General features: G+C 39.1%; 1 protein-coding gene across 1 annotated transcript in view; it reads right to left on the bottom strand.

Moving 5' to 3' along the window:
• Nucleotides 1–22,558, bottom strand: part of LOC145482044 (uncharacterized) — a 37,954-nt gene that overhangs the window by 12,238 nt on the left and 3,158 nt on the right. The window contains exons 3-36 of the mRNA XM_081460621.1: nucleotides 21,480–21,519; nucleotides 20,888–21,039; nucleotides 20,448–20,535; nucleotides 18,618–20,022; nucleotides 18,245–18,365; nucleotides 18,038–18,117; nucleotides 16,500–16,719; nucleotides 15,526–15,611; nucleotides 14,965–15,078; nucleotides 13,880–13,966; nucleotides 13,584–13,673; nucleotides 13,221–13,277; nucleotides 12,964–13,098; nucleotides 12,289–12,367; nucleotides 11,862–12,013; nucleotides 11,216–11,350; nucleotides 10,638–10,735; nucleotides 9,540–9,726; nucleotides 8,590–8,694; nucleotides 8,115–8,203; nucleotides 7,839–7,975; nucleotides 7,211–7,386; nucleotides 6,342–6,639; nucleotides 5,648–5,926; nucleotides 4,772–5,053; nucleotides 4,106–4,249; nucleotides 3,953–4,010; nucleotides 3,448–3,592; nucleotides 2,943–3,033; nucleotides 2,445–2,504; nucleotides 2,259–2,316; nucleotides 1,774–1,918; nucleotides 1,591–1,681; nucleotides 1,275–1,445 (exon numbers count right to left, since the gene is read on the bottom strand). Coding sequence (XP_081316747.1) covers nucleotides 1,275–1,445; nucleotides 1,591–1,681; nucleotides 1,774–1,918; nucleotides 2,259–2,316; nucleotides 2,445–2,504; nucleotides 2,943–3,033; nucleotides 3,448–3,592; nucleotides 3,953–4,010; nucleotides 4,106–4,249; nucleotides 4,772–5,053; nucleotides 5,648–5,926; nucleotides 6,342–6,639; nucleotides 7,211–7,386; nucleotides 7,839–7,975; nucleotides 8,115–8,203; nucleotides 8,590–8,694; nucleotides 9,540–9,726; nucleotides 10,638–10,735; nucleotides 11,216–11,350; nucleotides 11,862–12,013; nucleotides 12,289–12,367; nucleotides 12,964–13,098; nucleotides 13,221–13,277; nucleotides 13,584–13,673; nucleotides 13,880–13,966; nucleotides 14,965–15,078; nucleotides 15,526–15,611; nucleotides 16,500–16,719; nucleotides 18,038–18,117; nucleotides 18,245–18,365; nucleotides 18,618–20,022; nucleotides 20,448–20,535; nucleotides 20,888–21,039; nucleotides 21,480–21,519 — 5,655 coding nt within the window. The remainder of the gene's footprint in view (nucleotides 1–1,274; nucleotides 1,446–1,590; nucleotides 1,682–1,773; nucleotides 1,919–2,258; nucleotides 2,317–2,444; nucleotides 2,505–2,942; nucleotides 3,034–3,447; nucleotides 3,593–3,952; nucleotides 4,011–4,105; nucleotides 4,250–4,771; nucleotides 5,054–5,647; nucleotides 5,927–6,341; nucleotides 6,640–7,210; nucleotides 7,387–7,838; nucleotides 7,976–8,114; nucleotides 8,204–8,589; nucleotides 8,695–9,539; nucleotides 9,727–10,637; nucleotides 10,736–11,215; nucleotides 11,351–11,861; nucleotides 12,014–12,288; nucleotides 12,368–12,963; nucleotides 13,099–13,220; nucleotides 13,278–13,583; nucleotides 13,674–13,879; nucleotides 13,967–14,964; nucleotides 15,079–15,525; nucleotides 15,612–16,499; nucleotides 16,720–18,037; nucleotides 18,118–18,244; nucleotides 18,366–18,617; nucleotides 20,023–20,447; nucleotides 20,536–20,887; nucleotides 21,040–21,479; nucleotides 21,520–22,558) is intronic.

Genomic DNA, 22,558 nt, shown 5'->3' with positions numbered 1-22,558 from the left:
TGAAGATATTTTAATTTCTTAGCCGCAGCGTAAAACTGAATGCTTCCATCAAAAACCCACCAAGTACTCCTGAAAGAGTGTTCGGACCGCACAAAGAACAACAGTTAAAATTACGACCAGCTGACAAGGATTTTCATAACAATTCAGTTGGTTCAAAATTAATTATAACACGAAACTGGCTAAAACCAATATTGCTTTATAGACAGTTTAGACATCTACATCTACATTTATTGAGTCAGCTTAAAATATATACAGTTATTAGACTAACTTTAACATAAGAAAAATCAGAAAAATGCACCAGAAAAAATCTCCTTAAATTTTGCCTTTCACGAATATGTCTCTTAAAAATCCATTCGAAGAGACAATATTACATCGAAAGTCTCCACGGAAGAAACTCGTTTCCATTAACGTTTTAAGAGGCGTAGAGCAAACAAATTTAAGAGGAATTCATTAAATTTGCTCCGCGTGTCGAAGATTTTAATGAAAACTGGCAAAAACTCACTTTTGGTAATTAATTACGATCAACCCGCCACATTTTCTGTTTGAATAACCATGTTATATAATTTTTTTTCACCTATTGAGAAAAAATATCAGTCATCTCTCACGATTTTACGTACAAACAAGAAAACAACAAGAAGAATTTATACAGAATAAAACAATTCTTTTCAATCTATCCAAACCAGACAGTTCACTATTAACACTGCCTCCCATAAATGATTTCAGGAAAATGATTCAAAGCTTTATTATTTGTATAAAAATGGAATCTTCAAAGGTAAAAGGCAGTCCTTCAAACAAGACCATTAGGGAAATGGCCACATTTTACTCAAGCCATAAAGCACCAACGTTCATGAATAAATCCTCCTCATTGGATTCCGTTTCACAGCACCAGTTGAGAGAGTACAGTTACATTACTGACTTTTAATTTCGGACGGTTTTTAAGCGTCCGAAATATTTACAGTACAGTATAAAACTTTTAAGTAGCTCCAAAGCTCTTGGTTTCCTTTACGAGGCAAACTCTATTTGAGACACTGCTTGAAATATGTAACGGCTTGTTGGTGTATTTGAAAAAGCCTCGAGGGTCAGTAAAACTATCACTTTCACAGATGTTTCTTTTTTCAGTCTAAGTCATATTTTGTAGGCGTAGACTTACTTTAGCTATGTTTCAGCAAAGCGTCCGAAATTTTAAAGTCCGAGAGTGTTTGGAAGTAACTTATGTCAACAGACAAGGATTGTATAACAGAGGAAAGCCGTACAGTTATTGCGTCGTTTCGTACCTTCTTTTGCATCGCCATGACGTAATACTTGTCAGCCCTGATTTCCAACGTAAAATCTCTCCACTCCTCAAAACATTCCCGTAATACATTGTGGTCGCGCTGCTGACTGTGAACCCGTGATAACTCGGAATGTGCCAGCAGCTGCTGCCAAAAACGGAAGTTTCGAGCAAGCTAAGAAAACAAAAGAAGCAAGTGATTTATGACTCAATCGGTAAATCAGTCAATCAATCAATCAATCAATCAATCAATCAATCAATCAATCAATCAATCAATCGATCGATCAATCAATCAATTAGACAATCAATCATTTCTTTACCAAGTTTGCAGCACAGTTGTTCCTAAATGCGTGCATTGCCCGTCTGTTTCTTGATCTTTCGAGAGCTACATCTTTCCAACCAACAAACACACTGAAAATAAAACCGATAATAGAAACACTCAGCTTTACAATTCAACGACAACCTCACAAATACAAGGTAATTCAGATATCCTATCTTCTTACCTTTTCAATATATGCATCTCGTGCGTTCTCTTGGCTAACTGCAGCTGCTGAGCTCGGCTTAACCACTCGGTAAAAATCTCTCTTGTAATCTTCAGTTCCACAGAGTGACGGAACAGACGAGCTTGCTTCCTTCGAGTGTTCATGCCTTACACACAAAAGAAAATAACAACAAACAAGAAAAAACAGTCATACCCTGAAACCTTCGATGAACGACCATCTATTTCTTCAAGTAAAGATGACAGTTTATGAAGGATATAACTTAACACAATACCCCCACCCTTCATGTTCCCCGTCCCCCTTTCCCTTCGGGCTTTCCCCTCCCTCCCTCCCTCCCTCCCTCCCTCCCTCCCTCCCACCAGCCTTTCTCTTAATCTATCCTCGACTAGAGGTACCTCGTTTTGTTGCCAAGCGCGTCAACTAAAACTCTACTACGTCTGCAATTTGTAAGTCTCACCAAAGATACCATTTTGCAACAAATCACTTACCACTCGCCCAGCTGTGCCACACTTGGAGAATTTCTAACAGTCGACCAGCTTCTTTAATCTACAACGACAAACGCAACTCGTTAATACTGTTCGGCATCGCTTCTTATCTAGACCATTGCGTTTTCTTCATTAAGAAACATCAAACCAATTTCATTACAGCAAATTAAAGGATCAAGTTCTACTGACCTCGATAAATTCATCCACTCGGCTGACGGCTTGAAATCTTTCTTGCCATTCTCTAAACGCCTTAGGAAAAAAAGACATGCGGCTACTATTAGATTCATATAACAAAAAGTGAAAGCTAATGAAAGTCTGACGGGTTCAGATATCTATAGCTCAACTTCTACTTGGTAGAGAGGAAACCCCGGGAAGCAGCATTGGCAGCAACGTTCATTCGATGTTCTGTTTGCCAAGCCATCCTTTACCGTCTTTACGCAATTAAGTGCTGGGTCAACGGTCTCAAGCCTTTGGAATTTCTTCTTAACAACAGTACCCGAGCTACATTCTTTAGTAAGAATGCTTTGCTGGGTGCGATAACTTTCTACCCCACGCAGCCTGGAAACAAAAACCTAATCTCGTCCCTAGAAGCTACTGTCTAAAACACTCCAAAAAATATTTAATAATCTAATTTAAATAAATTCAAGCTGCAGCGTAAATATCACAATAGTCCACAATCCTACTTACCATGGTCAGAAGTCGTCTTTCTTCAAATAGAACAACTTTTCTTCTGTTAGAGACCCGAGTGGAGGCGAGAACATGCCATGCTACAAAACACCTGAAACGACATACAAAAAAATAATGGATTTAGTTATCACGTAAACTGAGAGAACGTTTCAGGCAAGGAAACGAGCCTGGAAACAGACTGATCCCTCAGTATTAACGACAGGATGAAGTGGACACCGTCAGTATGTTCACACAAAGCAATTTCGTTGATTAGCTGACATGGGGTGTTTTTCCGAAGCTTTACCAAAACGACATTTTGCTATGATATCCAAGCAGTTCGGATGAGAAAATAATTAACACAAAACGACCGAAGTAAATTAGAAGAACCTTGCGAATGCACGGTAGGAGTGACGGACATTTTTGTGGGAAAAAAGGATACGGACTAAGAACTCTTACGAGTGTGCGGGGAGTAAAGAATTTAGCACCCACAGAGGCGTCTGTTCACTCGACAACGAAGTGAACCTACTTTGGCAGAAGCCGTTCTGTGTACAGTCTCTTGGCTTCTTGGCTCTTCCTGGTCATCTGTACCCAGTAAGTGAAGGTCTGTCGCACAAATCTGGCATGCTGCTTCTTCTGCATAACTTGAGTAGAGCCTTTGTCTTTCTCACTCACTGCAAGTAAGGGTAAAGCTTGTTTTAGTTATTTTTTTTGGGCAAGCCTACTTGATATAAGATCTCCTTTTATTCTCAGGCATTCAGACAGTCAGCAAGAAACATGTGCATTCTATTCCAAATTTCCGCCGCAAAAAAAAAAAAAGCCTGACGCCTTGGATAAAACTGCGCTGATGAAGGCTCCTTCCAAAGCAGTCAGACTATATAACGTGATCGTCGAGACATGAGTAGTCTTGAAAACAGAGAAAGAAAAGATATAAAGGAGAAAAAAGCGAGTAGTCTTGTTGGTACCTGATACTTTGCAAACCTTAGCGGAGCCCTCTCCATTCTCAACTGCAAATTAATTTGTTTGACACTCACCAATAGCCTTCTTTTGCCACTGTCCGATTAGGTCTTGTAGTTTCCTCTTAGCAGAGCACTAGAAACAAATGAACTACAGTTAGATGACACCTTACTCTGGCCAAATAGTTGCAAAACCATTGCTAGACTACACACGTACAACACATCACATACCCGTTTATTCCACTTCTGAAAGCTTCCTTTGAGCCTTGTGAGCCTACGGTGTTCATCAGCCAGCAGTTTCCTCTCCTCCTGGATCCTCTTTGTGACCGTGTACTCGTACCAGGTCCTTAGGCATTTCAGACGAGACGTGTGAAGCTGGTGAAGGAAAAAAGGTTTACTATTCTGTGGTTGTTTTAGCAAAATACGCTTATTTCTAGCGTTCCATTTTAACTAGGAGAGAGTAGTGAGGAGCAGAGTTGGCCCAGTGGTGAGATCGGGCTCGATTCTGGCCCGCTGCCATACGAGGGTTGGATTTGTTGTTGGTTCTCGCCTTGCTCCGAGGCTTTTTTCTCCGAGGCTTTTTTCCTCCAGGTTCTCCGGCTTTCCTCTTTCCTGAGAAACCAACACTTCCAAATTCCGATTTGGGCATGATAGAGGATCCGCATGGAAACCAGCTACGTCCGATGTGGCTTCCTCTCTAAATATTATAATTTTTAATTTAGTTTTTCTGTGATTGTTTTGGCAAAATACGTTTATTTCTAGCGTCCCATTTTAACCGGGAGAGGGTAGAGTAGTGTGGAAAATAGTATCCGCAAACTTTCCATTTGATTTGCAACCGAAGGTTTTTATGAAGTCTCGACTGTAAAAAACTAAAACAACGAACACTGAAGAACTAACCCAGTGTTGCCTCGCGGTGACCTTCGTGTGAAGCTCTCTCCTCCATGTGGCTAAAGTGTTGACCATTAGTTCCATAGTCTTCTTGTTTGTGATGTAATTCAGCAGTTCCCTTTGAACTTTTCTCTGCCGCGTGAACTTCAGCCATGTTCTGAACGTCAGGCTAAGAGGCAGATTCCTCCAGTGAAGGATGGTCTCTGTCGCCATCAGCTCCCGGTCTCTCACTTCGCTCTGAGTACTGCGGCCGGTGAACGAGGTGCACGAGGCAGTGCTCATTCGATCATCCTAAAAACAGGTTTACCGAAAACGTAAACTGCACCACAATAAAAACATCTCTCTTAAACACTCAGGTATTATTCAATAAAAAAAAACCTTAAAGGAGCTACGTCACGGTTTGCGCATCTTGATACGCTTAACCTAAATTTTTCAATTTTGTCGTTTGTAATCCGTGTTAATCTTCTCCATCCCTAACCATCCTTGTTCCTTGATGATTTATTGTTATCTCTTTTGTGTTTTTCTATCTTATTAAACTATCATTTTTACGTTTCCTTCCATTTCAAGGTAATTTTCTACATGGCCGAAATAACACAAATTACCGTAACTGTGCTCATTTAAAACAATAGCACGCATGCATAACTGTTTATTTTCCTTCAAAAGCCCTCGTTTACCACCACAGCAGGCGCCTCACTAAACCCTACATGTACCTACATGACCGGCAACTCGTTAAAACAGTTCTGGACTAATTACTTCAGTGGTTAACACTTCATGACTTGATGTTTCAAATATGGCAGCAAAAAGGAACCTTTACTAAAACTTACGACAAAATGTGTAACCCCGACCTCCCCACTCTCTATCTCTCTCATGTAACTCTCCCCTTACCTCATGATCAGATTCGCTGCTCCCAGAGTGAATCCCAGTATCATCTTCTGACTTCACAGGCGAGAAGTCTTCCAGCCTGATAGGAGGAGTTGACGGCGGGTGATGTTCAGGACTCGGGTACGGGGTGGTGGCAGGGCTGGAATGGTTTGAATTAAACACTAAGGGGGAGACGGGACGGGCGTCTCTCAGGATAGATATGGGAGAAATCGCTCGGATATTGGGACTCTCTGGCCTTTGCAGGTGATCTATTTGATCAAATCGTCCTGGCAACGAAGCGATCTGTTAACAAAAACACAAGAAAGAAATAGTGGGCAGTACTTTCATGTGGTACTGTTCATTATGCTGTACAGGGTGGCTCAAAGTTTTAAGTCTGTGGATAAACCCCTCAGTGTGCGACTATTCAACTGAAAGCTATTAAACAGCACTTTATATGTACTGCATATTATGCTGTACAAGGTGGTTTAAAGTCTATGGTTAAAACCCTAAAGCGTTTGACAATTCAGATGAAAGTTACTGAACAGTACTTTCATGTGGTACTGTTTATTATGCTGTAAAAGGTGATTATATCTTGAAAGACTGTTAGTGAAACCCGAGAGTGTGACCAGAAGAAGGTTTTAGAGCAATACTTTTGTGTGAAACTGTGTATCAAGCTACTCAAAGTGATTCTAACTTTAACCCTGAGTGCTGCACTTACGTCGTCATCTCTCTCTTTGAGTGGCAGTCCAAACGTAAACACACTGCCCGACCCTCTCCTGATGGAGGCTCCATACCCAGACGAAGCCAGCGCGTCCGACAGGGTGGAGCCAAGGGTGGAGCCTATAGTCGAGCCCAAGGTATTGCGAAAAGGAGAGAAAGACCCAAAGGATGAATCCAGGCCGGACAGGGAGGTAGCAAACTGCTGCATCTCACGCTGGATGGTGTCTTTGATGAACCTCTGCCACGCTTGAAATATCTTCCGCAGAAAGCCTTCTTTCCTCGCTAGAGCGTGATTTCTGATTAGAAAAATAATAACAATCATAAACAAAGTGTTCAGAAAACTGTTTCCTTATTCTTTATTTTGTAAGCATTAAATTTCGCGATTATAAGAGATTAGAATTGGAGTGTATTAAATTTTGTGATTTTTTTTTTTATTCTTCGATATGTAGGTTTTACCTCAGAACTGTGACAACATAATTATAACATGATGGTCAATTACAAAGAACCAACAGACGGAAAGTTTGAAGACTACAAAAGCCAGATTTTGACGAACTTAGCGGCAGGGGACAGTTCGGACAGCGAGTGTGATGCAGTAGATAGACAATATCAAACAAAAAACTCCTAAACATGAAGCTGAGACATGTTGGAATAACAGCAATAACAGGAATAAAAGCAACGGCTTGAATTTCCTTATTTTACTGATTGTATACAGTATTAAATTTCGCGATTTTAATCTTCGCGTGTCCTATATTTTGCGAGTATTATATTTAGCGATTTTTTCCAAATCGCGAAAATCGCGAAATTTAATCCTCGCCAAATTAAGTGAGACTAAGGTACTTTTGACCCTCCAAGCGTCAATTTTCTCACCTCGCCCACCCCTCCACGCGGTATTTCCTGACCCAAACAGCCCAGGCCTTTCTCGTGGTAGACTTCTTGTAGACGTTGTCAGCGGTTTCTTGTTGTTTCAAGCGACACTCCCTCTGATGGTCTGCAGACGTCCGCCAAAACTTGAAAGACCACCTGACCAGCAGCAAACCACGAGCCTACAAATAACACGAAAGAACGGTACAAAAATGGGCGCCCCAATGCAACTAGTTCACGAGCTTATAAGATTTTTTTTAGTATTGAGAGAGACACTCTTAAAAACCACTTGAACTGATTTGAACGCAAGGTCAAAGAAAAGTCAGATAATTGTTTGGTTGTTATGAAAGTGAATTGAATTAGCTCAAGGGTTTTAAAAGAACAGAAAAGGAACATTGAATACCAAGGGCTATTTTTTCATTGTACATGCGACAAGTACGAGTTTTTGGGAAAAAATGGTAGTGGTCTTTTTCGGCAATTTTTAACTGCCACATGATTACCCGTTCAAGAATGACTACAGTGACTTTATGTCATTTCTCAAGTAGAGAATTCCGAGAATAGTCAGACAGATCAGATAAGCACAAAATTTCATGCCGTTTCTAGACATTAAAGAGGTTGACAAAGGTCATTTTACCTCCTTCCCAGTCTCCTCAATTTTCTCCTCGGCCCTGTGTTGGACCTTTTCCTTCCACCTGGAATAAAACTTTTCCATCAGCTCAAATCTTCGTGCTCGCATTTTCAGTTTGTTGAGTCGTTCGTCCTTGACGTGAGCTGAGGAATTCAAAGCACAGACACATCAAACCTTAAACAAAGCCTTAAAACAACCGCAGGTTATAAGACAAGTTCAATCAATTTACTGAGTAAAATTAATTAAACTTGTCATAATACTCTTTATGAAATTTGTTCGTACTTCTCCAAGCTGTGAACGCTCTTGACAATTTACTTTCCAACAGTGATTCCTTAGCTTGTCTTTCCTTAACACGAAGATATGCTTGATCCCTGTAGTAACAAAATAAAATATCTATCAATTAAAATAAATCAAAAATTAATAAGTGCTGGTTAAGTCGTCGTAGTCTTTATTTAATACACATGTACTTTATGAACAGTTCAACAAACTGTCAGACTGTCTTTCTGATTGGCGCATACTTTGTCAACGATGGTTCAGTGAATTCAGTGGTACATTTACATCGACTATGACCCGTATTTACACCAAATTAGGTGAAAGTGACTTCCGAGTATAATATTTTCCTTTGCAAGAAATTTACCCGGATACTTTGTATTTCCCTCGGTAAAATCTAGAAATGGCTATGCTATTATCTCCATTATTAATGTGGCTAGTCTATTTGACAGCCTAGCCACTGCATCCATGCTTATCCAAACCTTACCTCCAAAACAGGAAATGTTTGTCTAGTATTTTCTCAGTCGCTCTTGTCTTTTGATCAACAATATTCTTCTGACGGTACACATGCAATCTCCATGCATCAAACACCCTGAAAGAAGATAATATTACGAGAGCCAAAACCTGGCTTCACCCCTCAGGAAAGCCAGGAAGAGGTTTGTTGGACTTGCGACCGGGTATAAAAATGTAAAGTTATCTCTTGGCCTTTGCCTGCGTAAAAGGAACAGTTTTCTTAAAGTGCTACTATGATCAAAAAAATTAACGTCCCTTTTTCCTTCAGATTTTAAAAGCGTGTTTGTTTGACACCTGATTGGCAAAATCTTGAGCTTCGAATTTTATCCAAAGGCTGTTTTCTTTGAGTGCAAGTTTAGGATTTCACGGCCCGCCATTATACACTTCAAGACTGACCGATTGGACCTCAGAGGGTTGGATCGAGGATAAGATGACGTCAAAGACTCACTAGCTTAAAATTGCAGGGTGTAAACGCGGCTTATTGTACATGCAAAACACGAGGTTAAAAGTCTGAAAGTTCGAAACTCCCGTGCTGCATATTAATTTAGGCGCGTACAGACGCATTGCATTTTTAAACTAGTGAGTCTTTGACGACATCTTATCCTCGTTCCAGCTCTCTCAAGATTTTAAAGTTAGTAATGGCGGACCATTAATTAGGAAAATTTCAGTCAAATAAACAGGTGTCTTTTTGAAATGAAGGCTTAAAACTTCGGTCACTTAGTGGTTCCGTTACATAGTTTTGAAATACAAAGAAAAAGTAGATTGATTTTTGGTCACAGTAGCAGTTTAACTGCTTTTGGCTGAAACGGTTAATAAACAAGGTAACCTAACTGCTTGTCAGTCTGTAAGACGCAAAACAAGTTCAGCTCTCTCTTATCTACCTTTTAAAACCGTAGTAATGCCAGTAAAACACATTCATTATACCTTGCCATTTCTTTTCTTTCTCTTCTGGCCACCATGGGTGAGATGATCTGTTGTTCTTGATTCACAACTCTCCAAGCTTGAAGAACTCGAGCTTTGAAGTTTCGTGTCAAGATGGCCCTTGCTCTAAATGCCTTCTCGTTTTCCGCGTCCACTTTCCGCTTTTGCTGCCTCCATTTCTTGAATATTCCTGATAAAGAAAACATCAATTACGACAATGAAAAAGAAGAAAGCATTTGAGTTCAAGAAAGTTTGGGAACAAAATAACACCATCCAAACTCATTTAAAAATTTGTGCCACGTCAAAAGTAAAATAAAAGGCGAGAAATATTGATTACTTTAAGCAATGTACACTTTCTAAAACCCCTTCTAAAACTACTTATGTTAAGATAAGCCCGAGACAACAGACGTTAATCACTTGTAATTCATTTCTTGGCCAATCACGTTAGGACGGAGTAGTTCGAAAGCGGAGGTTTCACTTTGAAAACGCATCAAATATTTTCTGTCCACACTACGCCGAAGGAATTTAAAGACGCAACAATCACCAATCATTTTTGACTTGTGCTGGAAGAAAACTCGGTCAAGGAAATTGACCACATGATTATCGCGAGGTCATTGTTTTCAAAAAGTTTCGTTTTCAAACTGTTTTCCGTTCACAAGAAAAAGAAAAGCCGGCGTTTTCAAATTCCTCCGGTTTGAAGAGCGTTTTCGAAAAGCCTCGTTTTCGTGACATATTAGTGTGGACGGCAGGCCTAACTGTAGAATTAAAGCTACGTTTTCAAATTCCTCTGGTGTATTGGGCCTTAGTCAAAGCGGTCTCATGCCAATAAATTGGGCGTGCGGTTATTGGTCTCTTCACTGCCTGAGAAATTTGGAAAACAAACTAAAAGATGGCAAAATCAATCAGAAACTCTAACGACTGCTCAATATTGGTAGTTTTAGAGAGAAAAAATTCTTGTCAAATTCTGTGAGCCTACACACGATGTAGCTTTACAAGAGACAGACAAACTCTCCAACTCTACAAAATTACTGTAATTGTCGAATTTAGCTTAGAATAATAACAGCGCAAAATGTTAACTTCCAGTATAAGCCTCACACTTACTCTTCATAGTCAGAAGTTGCCAGATGCTTCGATTATCGATCAACCTCTGCTCCAAGTACTTCCTCTTCAGAAGAATCTTCCACGCTTCACAAGCTTTCCTGTTGACATGTAACATTTGGAATGTGAATAGCTGGCTAACTGACTGGAAGCTGCAACTGAAATAGCTTCTGCATTCTTTATTGAACAGATAATAGAAGCACTTATATACAAATAAACACTTGGTAAATATTGCTTGTACTTCCTTTAAGTCTTAAAGTGCAATGCAGTTTATTGATTGCCAGTACTTTTCCGTTGATCTTCGGTAAGAGCGTTAAGGCTAATTTAAAGCCAACTTTACCGCTCGCTGGTCGACTTTATCCACGAGTAAAACTGACAGGGACTTGTACTGCTTGATTTAAGTACACGAAAAAAAGATCAGTTGAGGTACTACATGTAATCCTAGACTATCCATCCCATCACCAATTGAAGTTCTTCTTTATTTTCATCAACTGTCTGTTTGGCAAAGTATCGATACTCATCTGTAGGGAAATATAAGCTTTTGCTAAATCTTGGGAATTAAATAGTAGCTTCTTCAATACCTTATACAGCGTCTTGACCAGTTTATTCTTGCTTTCTTTCTGAAGTTAACAACTTTCATGGCGAACAACCAGCGATCCATCATTTTTCTTGATGCAAGGTCGTTCTTCTTTTGGAGCAGCTGTAGTTCTTTACCCCTGCACGAAAAAAACAAAAAAGCCATCAGCGGCTTGATAATTCTCTACAATCTGACCACTTTGAAATTCTCTGCAATCAAGCAAGAAGTCAAGCTCTCATTTTTTCGCAAAATTCAAAAGAACTTCAAAGGAACCTAAACCTAAACCGGTCTCCGGGCTTCGCATGCTCAATTCTTCCGCGTTCGAGGTAGGCCCGAAACATTCCACGTAACTCTACAGAGATCAGTGCAGTGTCTCTGATTGGGTGTTTCTCCGTTTTTCTCGTGCGAGAAGGATTGAGCAACCGAGGAGACAAGTTTGCCTGGGCTAGATTTTCATCCTCACTATCTTATTTGCCGAGTACCATTTTACGAAAATCAAAGGAGTTGTCGAGTTTCCTAAGAGAAACGATCCTCGTTTACCATAGAACTAGCCTGCAAGCCGACAGAGGAAATAGTAGAAGTCTTTAGTTCTCACAGGCTACACTTAAAACAGGTGTCAAGGACCTTCGATGTCTTCCCCTAAAACTGACCTGAGAGCTTTCTTCATCTTCACATGTTGTCTCCAGTTGTTCAACATGGTGCCTGCTAACATGCGCTCCAAAGAGCCAGCAAAGGCTCTTCTTCTTTCCGTCTGCTGTTTCGTGAAGGTTGACCATCTGTTGAAGAAACGACGCTTCTTTCCCTGGAATAAGATTAAAACCCATGACTTTGTAGCAATTTTATTTCTTAGGATAAATTCACTCAGGTCCTGTGATTCCTAGTGTCAATTTTAGCGGTATTACTGATGTGGTTCGAACTTTTTACATGTAGTCTGTAGATGAAAGTGTGTGACCATTCAAATAAAAGTTATTGAGAAGTACCTCCCTGTTGTGCTATTCATTTTGCAAATACTTCAAAGTGAAAATTTACGTCAAATTGCTAAATTTGTACTAAGCTTTTCGATCCAAACTCAAATACCTTTTTGGCCAAAGCCTTGCAAAGATGACGATGAATGACTTTTCTCTTGTAGCGCAAAAACCACAACTTGAAAATCTTCCTACAGAAGAAAAGAAGAAAACACTTTATCGACGAATGTATTTACTAGTAAACGGAACCTGACAAAGATCCAGTCATTTTCCAACCTACACAAGATCACATTCCGTGCGAAGAAGAAGTCAAGGTGATAGTTTACATGAAGCTGGTTAGCAAAATACCAGAAGGGGCTTAACTCTAGAAACTCCAGCGGAGGAGGCAGCATGGCCGAGTGGTTTAGGCCGCTGGTGTTGTAATTCGGAGGTTCTGGGTTCAAGGCCTCCACCCTGCCACAAGCAGGATTTGTTTCTCGGTAGTCCCGAGTTCAAATCTTCCGTGACGCTTTGTAAATAGCCAACTGGTCTGCCTCCTACCAGTTGGGATTTTTAACTATGCTGCGTTTATTTGAAATATTTGTTTCGTTTGTTTCAGTGGCATGCCTGTAAACTAGCTAAGCTTAGTGCTTGTATAGCTAAGTGCATGACCACTATAAATAAGATTTACATTTTACATTTACATTTACAAATTCCTGGCCTTTGTAGGTTCAGTCGAAGCGGGTGACAAGGTTATACATGTACAACATGAAGAAGTAGTTATAAGAAGATCATAAAAACAGCTCACCTTTGAAGACCCCCTCTGTAGATCCTATCCGCCTGCCTGTTCATCAGACGATCTTTCCAGTGATGGAAAGACTGCTTAGCCAATTTGTGACGATGGTATTCCTTACACATGCTTTGGAATCGCAGTCGAATAATTCTGCAATACCACAGGATGGTAAAAGAAATACATTATTTTGAGCCTGGATGTCGACAATAAAATGTTAGGGCTTTGTGCAAAAACGTTACAGTGGCTCTACGCACGAGAGCAGGGTGACTTACTTTGCATATTGTGTCCAGTTCTTCCAGCAACAGAAGGCTTTTACAAGTATGCGTTTCCTGAAAAGTGGAAAAATAATTGTTTACAGTGTTAGGACAAAGATTTATTGTACTACGAACTTGTACTTGACAAACTGTGAACGCGCAAGGAGAGTAAATAGTGGGCCTTCACGACATTTTGTAACATTCAAACCCCGAAAAAGCAATTTTTTTAGGCTTCAAACGAAAAGCTTGGCAAGGCATGGTGCGTGGCAACAAGATTACGACTGTATAGTAATTGCAGTGATGTATATAAGGCACGCTTCTTTCCTGTCATTCCTTCTTCTACAAGTTCCATTAATAAGTTTACTGTAAACTACAACTTACGATGTCAAACTGTGGGCCACAACAGCTTTGTTTGTGTTCTCTCTCCACACTGAAAACAGTCTAGCTAGTAAATGTTCTTCATAATGAACTCTACAAAATGAAAAAAAAAGGTTCAAGGTTTGTTTCTACAAATATGATAATTAATTCTCAATTTCATGTTTTCAAACTCTGTAATCCATTATTAGTGATCTCGAGCATTTATGCTGCGAAACATACACAACAATTAAACAATTTTTTTCGCTTCAAAGGCAGTTTTAGACAATAAAATCATTACGATAAATTAAAAACCTTTTTACCTGGCAACGTCTTTAAGCCTTGTCTTGACCACTCTCTGAGAGGCATAGAGTCGCCAGCTGTGCCAGCTCTTTGTCAACAGTCCAATTCTGGTCAGAAAAAACACTCCTTTAAAATCAACCCTGATGTGATCATACCTGTGTGGACTAGCGTTTGAAAATGTGCTTGACAGACAGCTGCAAGTGTCCCAGTCTAGGAGTGACAAATCTACTTCGATGATTTCCATAGTACACAAAAACTAAGTTTGGACAAGTACAGTTTTAGTTTGCGTATAGGGAGAATAACTAGGAAAAATGCTAGCTGTGTGAAAAAAAAATATATATGATGGAAGAATTTTTTCAGTCCGTTCAGTCGAAACATTAATTTTTCCATCACAAACTAAGCAGTAACATGTTAATGTATGCTTTCATGTTATAGTTTGTTCTTTTGTAATTAAAGATACTTCATTGGGTGTGAAACTCTAATTTTCATCTTTGTTATGAATCCAAAGAAAGCTGTGCCTGTAATATTAAGTGTTAATGAACATTAATCATGTGTGACAATGAGAAATTAATAATTACTCAAAGGTACAAAAACCTGTTGCATAATTTTGGTTCCTATTTTCAATATAAAATCTGAGCAGACCTGCCAATATCATACAACCTGAAGAATCTTTACAATGATAGGGACAATTTTTTCAGTTTCCTCACCAAGAATGTTTGAAAGTTACTAAATAAAATGAATCTACAAAAGTTAAAAATTTACGTCCTGTCAGATGCCAAATTTAACATCATAAATAATATACGGCTGTAGTAAGAACAAAAAAAAAACAACAAAAAAACAAACTTTTACTACAGCTAATATGCAATTTACATGGCTCTATAGTTTACATTTCTGGTACGACACTTTTACATTTTTAGGCCATTAAAAAATACTGTAGCTTAGTCAGACATTATATGAGTACTAATAACTTAAGCGCAAAAAACTAAAGTGAAAATAATAATAATAATAATAATAAAACAATGACTAGCATATCAAAGGAGTTATTGACTTAAAAATAATAATAACACAATATTGTTGTTGTCGCGCAATAACAGTATCAACCTACTTGAAGTGTAATGAAGCTACACCATTCTTCTGTTCTGTCTCGTACTTTATCTTCCATTTTGTATAGTTTCTTGATAAAACCTGCCTGTCAGCCATCTCCTCCATCATTGCATCCCTATCATTTAAAGACCAAAATTTAGAACAAATTCCTTCCCTAAAAGCATGGGCATCCTAATGAAAAAATACACATGTCAATTCTTATGACTAGCTTTTTTGTCATAATTCTGATCTCCTTTTACTTAACTCTTTCAGTCTCAGACTCAAACTATTAATTCTCCTAGCTTGCTTTATGTTTCTTATTAAGTCTGAAATGAGAAACTAGCAATTGCGTAGTTTTGAGAGAACGCCCATGATGGCTTCTTCTATAAAGCATGTAACTGTGTGTTAATTTTTATCCAGCTCTCTTGTGCCAAGAGCCAGAAATTGTGCCAATTATGTTGCCTACTGTCAAATGTTTTCTGCTTAGTTCACATCAAATTTCTCCCATAGGAGCCTTCAGAGGACAGGTGACACAGCGTTTGCTGTCCTGCCTACTACAAAATTACCTGGCTTGACTGATTACCTGTTCTGATCCATTTTAAACATGTGCCATTTGTCAAATGCTTCTTTGAGCCGAGTTGTTACCTTCATCTCAACACCCTTTTGCCACTGAGTAAGAAAACAGAGCAGAAGTGAACTTCAAATGATACACAAATTGGTTAGACTACATAACTACGAGTAGTCCCTCTTTTCCTTACATGTAGTCCGTTGTGCATCATGTGAAAGAAACCTGCAAGAAAAAAAAAAGCCACCCAAGCTCCCGGGGGTGAGAAGCACATGCATCTCACCCCCAGGATTTCACGTGCCCATCCTTTTCCTCGCGGCTTATTTATGGTCTTGCTACATGGACTAAGTAAAAGAAGGACTACTTGTACACTGTAGTCTACGAATTGGCGTACACAATCATCTTCTCTTACTGAGCCATTATTTTGTGCTATGAAAAGAATTGTTGTTGGTGACAACACACCAACAACAGTTCTTTTCAGAACTACCCTCACCTGGACGATCACACTATACAAACTACTGATACTCCTGGGTTCAAACCATTTACTATGATACAAAGTTTAGTGCATTGTAACAGAAGGATGCCTCCAACAGCACTTTCCATAGAGTTGTAACTACAATGCAGAGTTGTCAAAAGTTTTCAAGTAGGGGTCTTTGTTTATGGCTGATTTTGCATATTTTTCCAAAGAACTGGACAAACAATCCAGCTGAGATTATCAAGTACATGTAGATGGAGATTTTAACTGGCAATCAGCTACATGTACTTTTGTGAGAACTGCTAACATCATAGAATCCCCACCAAAGCTTATGCAGGTGCCAAGTCTTATTAAAAGCACTGATCTAAGCTTGAGCTGAGCTTACTTGAATTTTTCAGATTTTACATATCTAGAAATCCAATCTCTGGGGTATGATGTTTTACACATTTTTCCCTGTCTAGGAGATTAGGGGTGGAACGAGGAGCGATCCTTTGAGAGTTTTTTTTTCTTTTCATACCTTCAGCCAGTACTTTGCCATGATCCTTGCACTCGTCCTGGTCTGTACCTCAACAGCTGACTGTTTGTGCTGATTGACAGCAAATCGTAATGCACTTATCCCTTTCTGCAACATTTGCTTCCTCCGTAGCTTGTCAGCCTTTTCTTGTTGGGCATATCTTGCATTTCTCCAAGCTTCAAAGCATTTTTGTTGCATCTCTGTTTGCCAGAAAGTCACAGCACTGTACAAAAGAGACAAAAAGACAAAATTAATTTTCCTCGTTGTTTTTTTCCCTCACAGCTTAAATTTGGTTTTGGTTTGGAACTATTTCAAAAGTTGAATCATGATTAATTCTGGTGTGAAACAAAAAAAAGTCAGGTCTGCATACAACCCAAGGGGCCCATCATGCCAGAGCCTACAGTATCCCAGTTTCCATAGCATGCAGTGACTAGGAGTATTTAATCTACTCCCCACTGGGTGGGAAGCTGCATGTGGTCCATCACAGGCTTAATCCCCAGCATGAAGTTTGCCAGTACATGTACATGTACCCATTTATACACCTGGGTGGAAAGAGGCACTGTGAGAGTAAAGTGTCTTGCCCAAGAACACTACACAATGTCCCCGGCCAGGGTTCGAACCTGAACCACTTGATCCAGAGACGAGCTCACTAACCATGAGCCTTGTACCTCTCAAAACGAGGGCAAACACATTTCAAATTAGTTTGTTAAACCTTGCACCAAAACAAATTTAGACCAACAGAGTTGCGCTGTTTAGTAGTTGTCTAATGAAATGTATTTCATACACATTATAATATAGTTAAATGGAATTTAACATAGTTAACGACTAGGAGCTAGTCTGGTCAGTAGCGTTTTTATAGGAGGTTGTCAGTGTCTTGGCCGTCTGTGAGCGTTTGGTTAGCGTTTGGTGCGTTTTGTAGCGTTTGATATAGTTTCAATGAAATTTTACATAGTTTATGACCAGGAGCCAGTCTGGTCAGTAGCGTTTTTTGTAGGCGTTTGTTAGTGCCTTGGCCATCTGTTAGCGTTTGTTTAGCGTTTGGTGCGTTTCTGTAGCGTTTGCAACAGTCATATGGTCGTGAGAGCCCTGGGGCTGACATTGTCCAGCGGTATACTTGGTTAGTACATGTGTTGTCGTCCCATGTGCTCGCAGTGTGTTCATCGCTCTGTTAGTGTGGCGTTGTGGATTGAATTATAGTTTAGCGGTTCTCGGCGTTCCCTCCCTATCCCCCCCTTTCTTTTCAGCATTTTATTTTATTTATTTATTTATTTATTTACTTATTTATTTATTTATTCATTTATTTTCCACCAATGCCATCTGGTTTGAGTGTGACGGGTGCCTGTAGGGGGCTTGGCGTGGGGGGCTCGTGGCTTGGTTGCGGGTTGGGCAGGCCAGTCGGGTGTTCTAGCGCCTTGGGGATGTGACTGCGGTTGCAGCCCCCGGGCTTCGTAGGCACCTTCCCTCCACTAGCAACTTGGGCGTTAATGACTTATTATCTGAAGAGATTGACAGAAAATTACAGAAGCAACAAACTAAGATACCTCTGCAACTTGACCTCATCCTCCTGTTTAATGAGTCTCTTTAGCCTTGTTTTCTGGTACCAGCGTCGAAACATGCGACCCTAAAGAAACATATGCAAAAAAATTACATGAGATCTAAAAATTCCTTTCCACAAATCAAACAACGAAGCTCAAGTACACCTACTGTTTATTAACTAATTACTTACTAGAGATTATCGTACACCGTACCTTAATGAGCAGCTCTTGATAAGAGTTTGGGCTAGATGAACGCGTGGCTTCCATAAGCTTCATGGCCCAAAGTGCAGAGGAAATTCTTTGTGATGTATCAACTGAAAATGAGTTTGTCAAGCTACATGTAGAAAAAAAAGGAACAAAAGCAAACCTTAGCCACTGATTGATGAAGTAGTTGAGCCCTGCTATCAAGAACTCTTGAGGGGAAGGACAAATAGTTCCACATGTTAGGGGGCTCGAGATAGCAGATCATAAGTTAATGAAAAAGTATAGCCAAGGTAAAGTGACTTGACAAGTGTTCGAGATAAGCGAGTTTGAACTGTGCAAAGTTATTTTTATTAAATAGCAATTATCAAAACACGCACTGTACCTTATATCTTGCAGTACATTTCCTTTTTCGTCAACATAATCATCAAGTGAGTGTTCTCTCTTGCTGCAATAGCTGTTCCTGTCAAACAGAGGTTGAGTCACCTTGGTTGGAGGTGAACTTTCTGGACTTGAGTACACACTTCCACTGCTCAGTAACTCTTCAATTGTGAGACTAGCATCTCTGCTTTGTACACTCGACCTCAAACTACAATTGGCAGTCACATCCACTATACTGTTGGACTGTTGGAGAAATTGATCCCTCTTTGGTGCTAGAGACACAGCTCTACTAGAATGCAAAGTTTCACGTCCATCATATTCCAATCTGACATTTGATTGTCTGGGCAGTGAGCCAGAATTCCTGGAGAAATTTGAAGCAAACAAGCTGTGTTCGTCGTACAGCGACAAGATTTGAACAGAACCAGAGCTCTGCTGTGAATCACAGCAATCTGGAATTCTATTAGTATCTCTAGTGGGAGGGGAGGGTGGCAGAGGGACATCACCCACATCACCATATTTGGTGTCTTTCTTTTCAAAGGGGCTTTCCCTCTCTACTGTTGACTGTTGCCGTGGTTTCAGATCAAAACTTCTTTTAATCTCACTGTTTTGTAATCCACATCCAATCAGGTTTTGCCCTAGGCCACTACTCAGTACCACATTGCTCTGTATCTTCGGCTTCCATGGTGTAACAGACCCATTCAAATAACCTCTTCCTTCTTCTTTCCCTGGCACAGTTGTTTCGTTTGGCATGTTAATGCCCTTTACAGAATTTGCAAATGAAACTGACTTAGGAGAATGTTCTTTCTTTCTTTCTGCATCATTTTTGTGCCTTTCCTTTTTATGTAACAATTCCCTTGATCTTTGCATAAATTTATTGGCGTATGCCTCCTGAGAACTGGAAATTGTGTGGCTTCCACTTGATGAAAGACTCTTTTTGAGTCTTTCCAAATGACTGGCATTTTCTCTGTTACCTGGCACTACTCCATTGACATTTCTTCTTGCTATAACTGGCTTATGTGTGGATACCTCAGAAGAGACTAGTACAGGAGGGACTTTAATTTGAACTTGAGTGGAAGATCTAGTGGAAAGAGGGTAACTGGACTCGTAGTGCCCATTGTGCTGACAATTGTCAACTGGAATCTCTCTCCTTGGTTTACCATTAAGCATCACATTGGATTGTCTGTAGTACAAGCTACCATCAAACGGTTTAGATGAAGTCACAACCGCGTCCTGCATTCCTTCATTAACTGTTGCACTGTTGCCAGTTGCATTGCCCTCTGTACTTTGATTGCCACTGAGATGTGCAGTCCCTGAGGGAAGACATCCTGAGGATGGATTGCTTGAGTCTCCCATCACTAAGCTGAAAGGATTAGATACCTCACTGTCCAGGAATGTGTGAGCTCGGTGAGCTGTGAAAATATAAATCAGTCACATGGTAATTAAAGTACATGTATGGTGTAATGTACATTGTAGATATTTGTTCATCACAAAATTTGGTGTTAACACATTTCATTTCTCTGACATGTAAATAAATAACCAAATTATTTTTAAAAAATAAAAAAATACCGAAGGTTTTTTGAAGATGACCTACTGTCAAAAATGGTCGGTGGTTTTCTTTTTTCACTTTATGGACAAAATTATTTTACTGACCAATAATTTCATCGATGGTTTATTGGTACATGTGATCTGAGTAAGGGTAAAATTATTGTAAGTAATACACTGTAAAAATAATACTTGATTTATAGTTTGAATATCCAAGCCAGAAGAAGTAAAAAAGCACAATTATTATTGCTTATTTATTTCAGTAAAGGTTAACTAACACTGTACACTGTACCTTCTGCAGTAGCATGATAAGGAGGTCTGGATACCATGTGCGACTGAATGGTGAATTCTGCAGGGTGAACTGATTTGTGAATAGAATCCTGAAAAAAATATATATGTTTACTGACCATAATGACAGTCTACCAATAAGTCCAAAAGTTTGTAATAATTAATTTTATCTAAACTGGATCAAATACCTGTCAAAAGACTGGACCATCATGAATTAACTCTTTGCATTAAAACTTTAAACTGAAAACAATCGCTGATGACTGAATTTTCTAGGATTTGATAGTGAAGTGCTCTGGACAGCATTGTACACGTACAAGCACTATATAAAAGTTAATTAATAAATATAATATCATAATTCTACTGACCCTTTTAATTCCAGTTACATATATGTACACGTATAAACATGTAAAACATCTTAAAAGCAAAACATCAAATCTCACTGACCTTCAAGGTATCTGGCAAATCGTAAAAAGAGAGGTCAGACCACTCATCATCTGAGCTCTCAACGCTTCCTTGCTGTAGGCAAGCCTGGTTCCCTGTTGGCAAATCTTGCCTTAAGCTTTGATACCAAGGTTCATGCTGACGATCACCGACTACTGTAAATATAAAAAGCAATTCTTTTATTAGTAAGAATACGTTTTGATTAATGTGTACATGTATACAAGTAGTTTCCATATACATAATATATATGATGTAGATTGCTATGATTCAAATACACTGTAGTCTTAGCAGGGCTCGAAAAAAGTACCATCCAGTTGTCTGGGACAAGTAGATTTTCCATCTGGGCAAGTAATTTTACATTCTCAGTTGCCCAATGGGCAATGGGCAAGGGCCCAGGTAAGTCATCTGCCAACTGAATAATAGAAGAAGTAAACTCGCTAGGACAAGCTGAAATTTGAGAGCTGCTTGTTCAAAGGGCAAGCTGGAATCCGCATTTTTTTCAAGCCCTGCTTAGCTCAGGGCATTTTTTGCACAGTAGTGCATTGAAATAATAATTATTTCACTTATTCACTTATTATAGTTTTATTAATTCTACCTTTCTTTCTTGACAAATCCAGCTTAGAGTCAAAGCAGTTCTGCAAAATGATAAATTACAATCATAACTGCTTAGAGTATGAGTTATACAATGTATTACAAGAATATTTGATTAGTAAAAGTGAACTATAATTGAATTTCTCTGGAGTGGCCAGCAGTGGGTCATACACAACTAGCCATTGAAGAGAGGCAAGCATTGTTTGAAGATCACAAATGAAATTTTATACCCTAGCAGCAACTGATTTAACTTATGATTTAATAATTCAGCTGTTCGTACTCAATACAAACTAACAATATTGTGCTTTCTGCTGTTAGTGCTACAGCCAGGTCTATTAAACTTTGAAAAAAAACAATCACTAACAACAATTGTATTAGAAGTACAGAACTTTAGGGTCATGCATATTTCATGTAAACGTCATGGGCATTAAAAGAGTCTTAATCATACAAATCCAGTGTTGACATTTTGTTACCAGGATACTGTGTATATGTGTAAACAGCATACTTGCTCATGAAATGACAGCTGGTACACGCATTTAACTTAAATATATCTAATTGCACAAAAAATGAAACGACATGATTGTATATTCCAGTGTAGGGTTAACTTGACAATTCACAAACAAAATTTTTGAAATACAGGATGATTGAAGATGCATGTATTTAATAATTAGAACAACAGCTTACGTAACTCAAATAATAAGATTCAAGAAAACAATTACTGTCAAAAAAGTTGTATCAAATCTGTGAATCATTTCTTGTATTGAGTTACAATACACATGGAAATATATCTAAATGCTTAAACGGCAAAACCACTTCATAACAATCGACAATGGACTTCACTATTACAGCTACATGTCCACTGAAAACTGTTGATCACATTACCAGTCAGCTAGAATACATGATGTCAAGCAGATACATGTACAATATGAGCTGACATCTGGCAGAGTTAAGAAGTTTCATACTTTTATGTCAATTATCCATTTATCTGTACATGTGTACAATATCTGCACTCTTTAAAGGAAACTTTCTTTCAAACCTGTACTACAGTGTCATAGTGAAAATGGTATCTAAATTGTATTCATA

This window comes from Orbicella franksi, chromosome 3 (assembly GCF_964199315.1).
Source record: "Orbicella franksi chromosome 3, jaOrbFran1.1, whole genome shotgun sequence".
Taxonomy (NCBI): domain Eukaryota; kingdom Metazoa; phylum Cnidaria; class Anthozoa; order Scleractinia; family Merulinidae; genus Orbicella; species Orbicella franksi.
The sequence above is the reverse complement of the archived record's forward strand: the minus strand, read 5'-3'. Positions and strand labels throughout refer to the sequence as shown.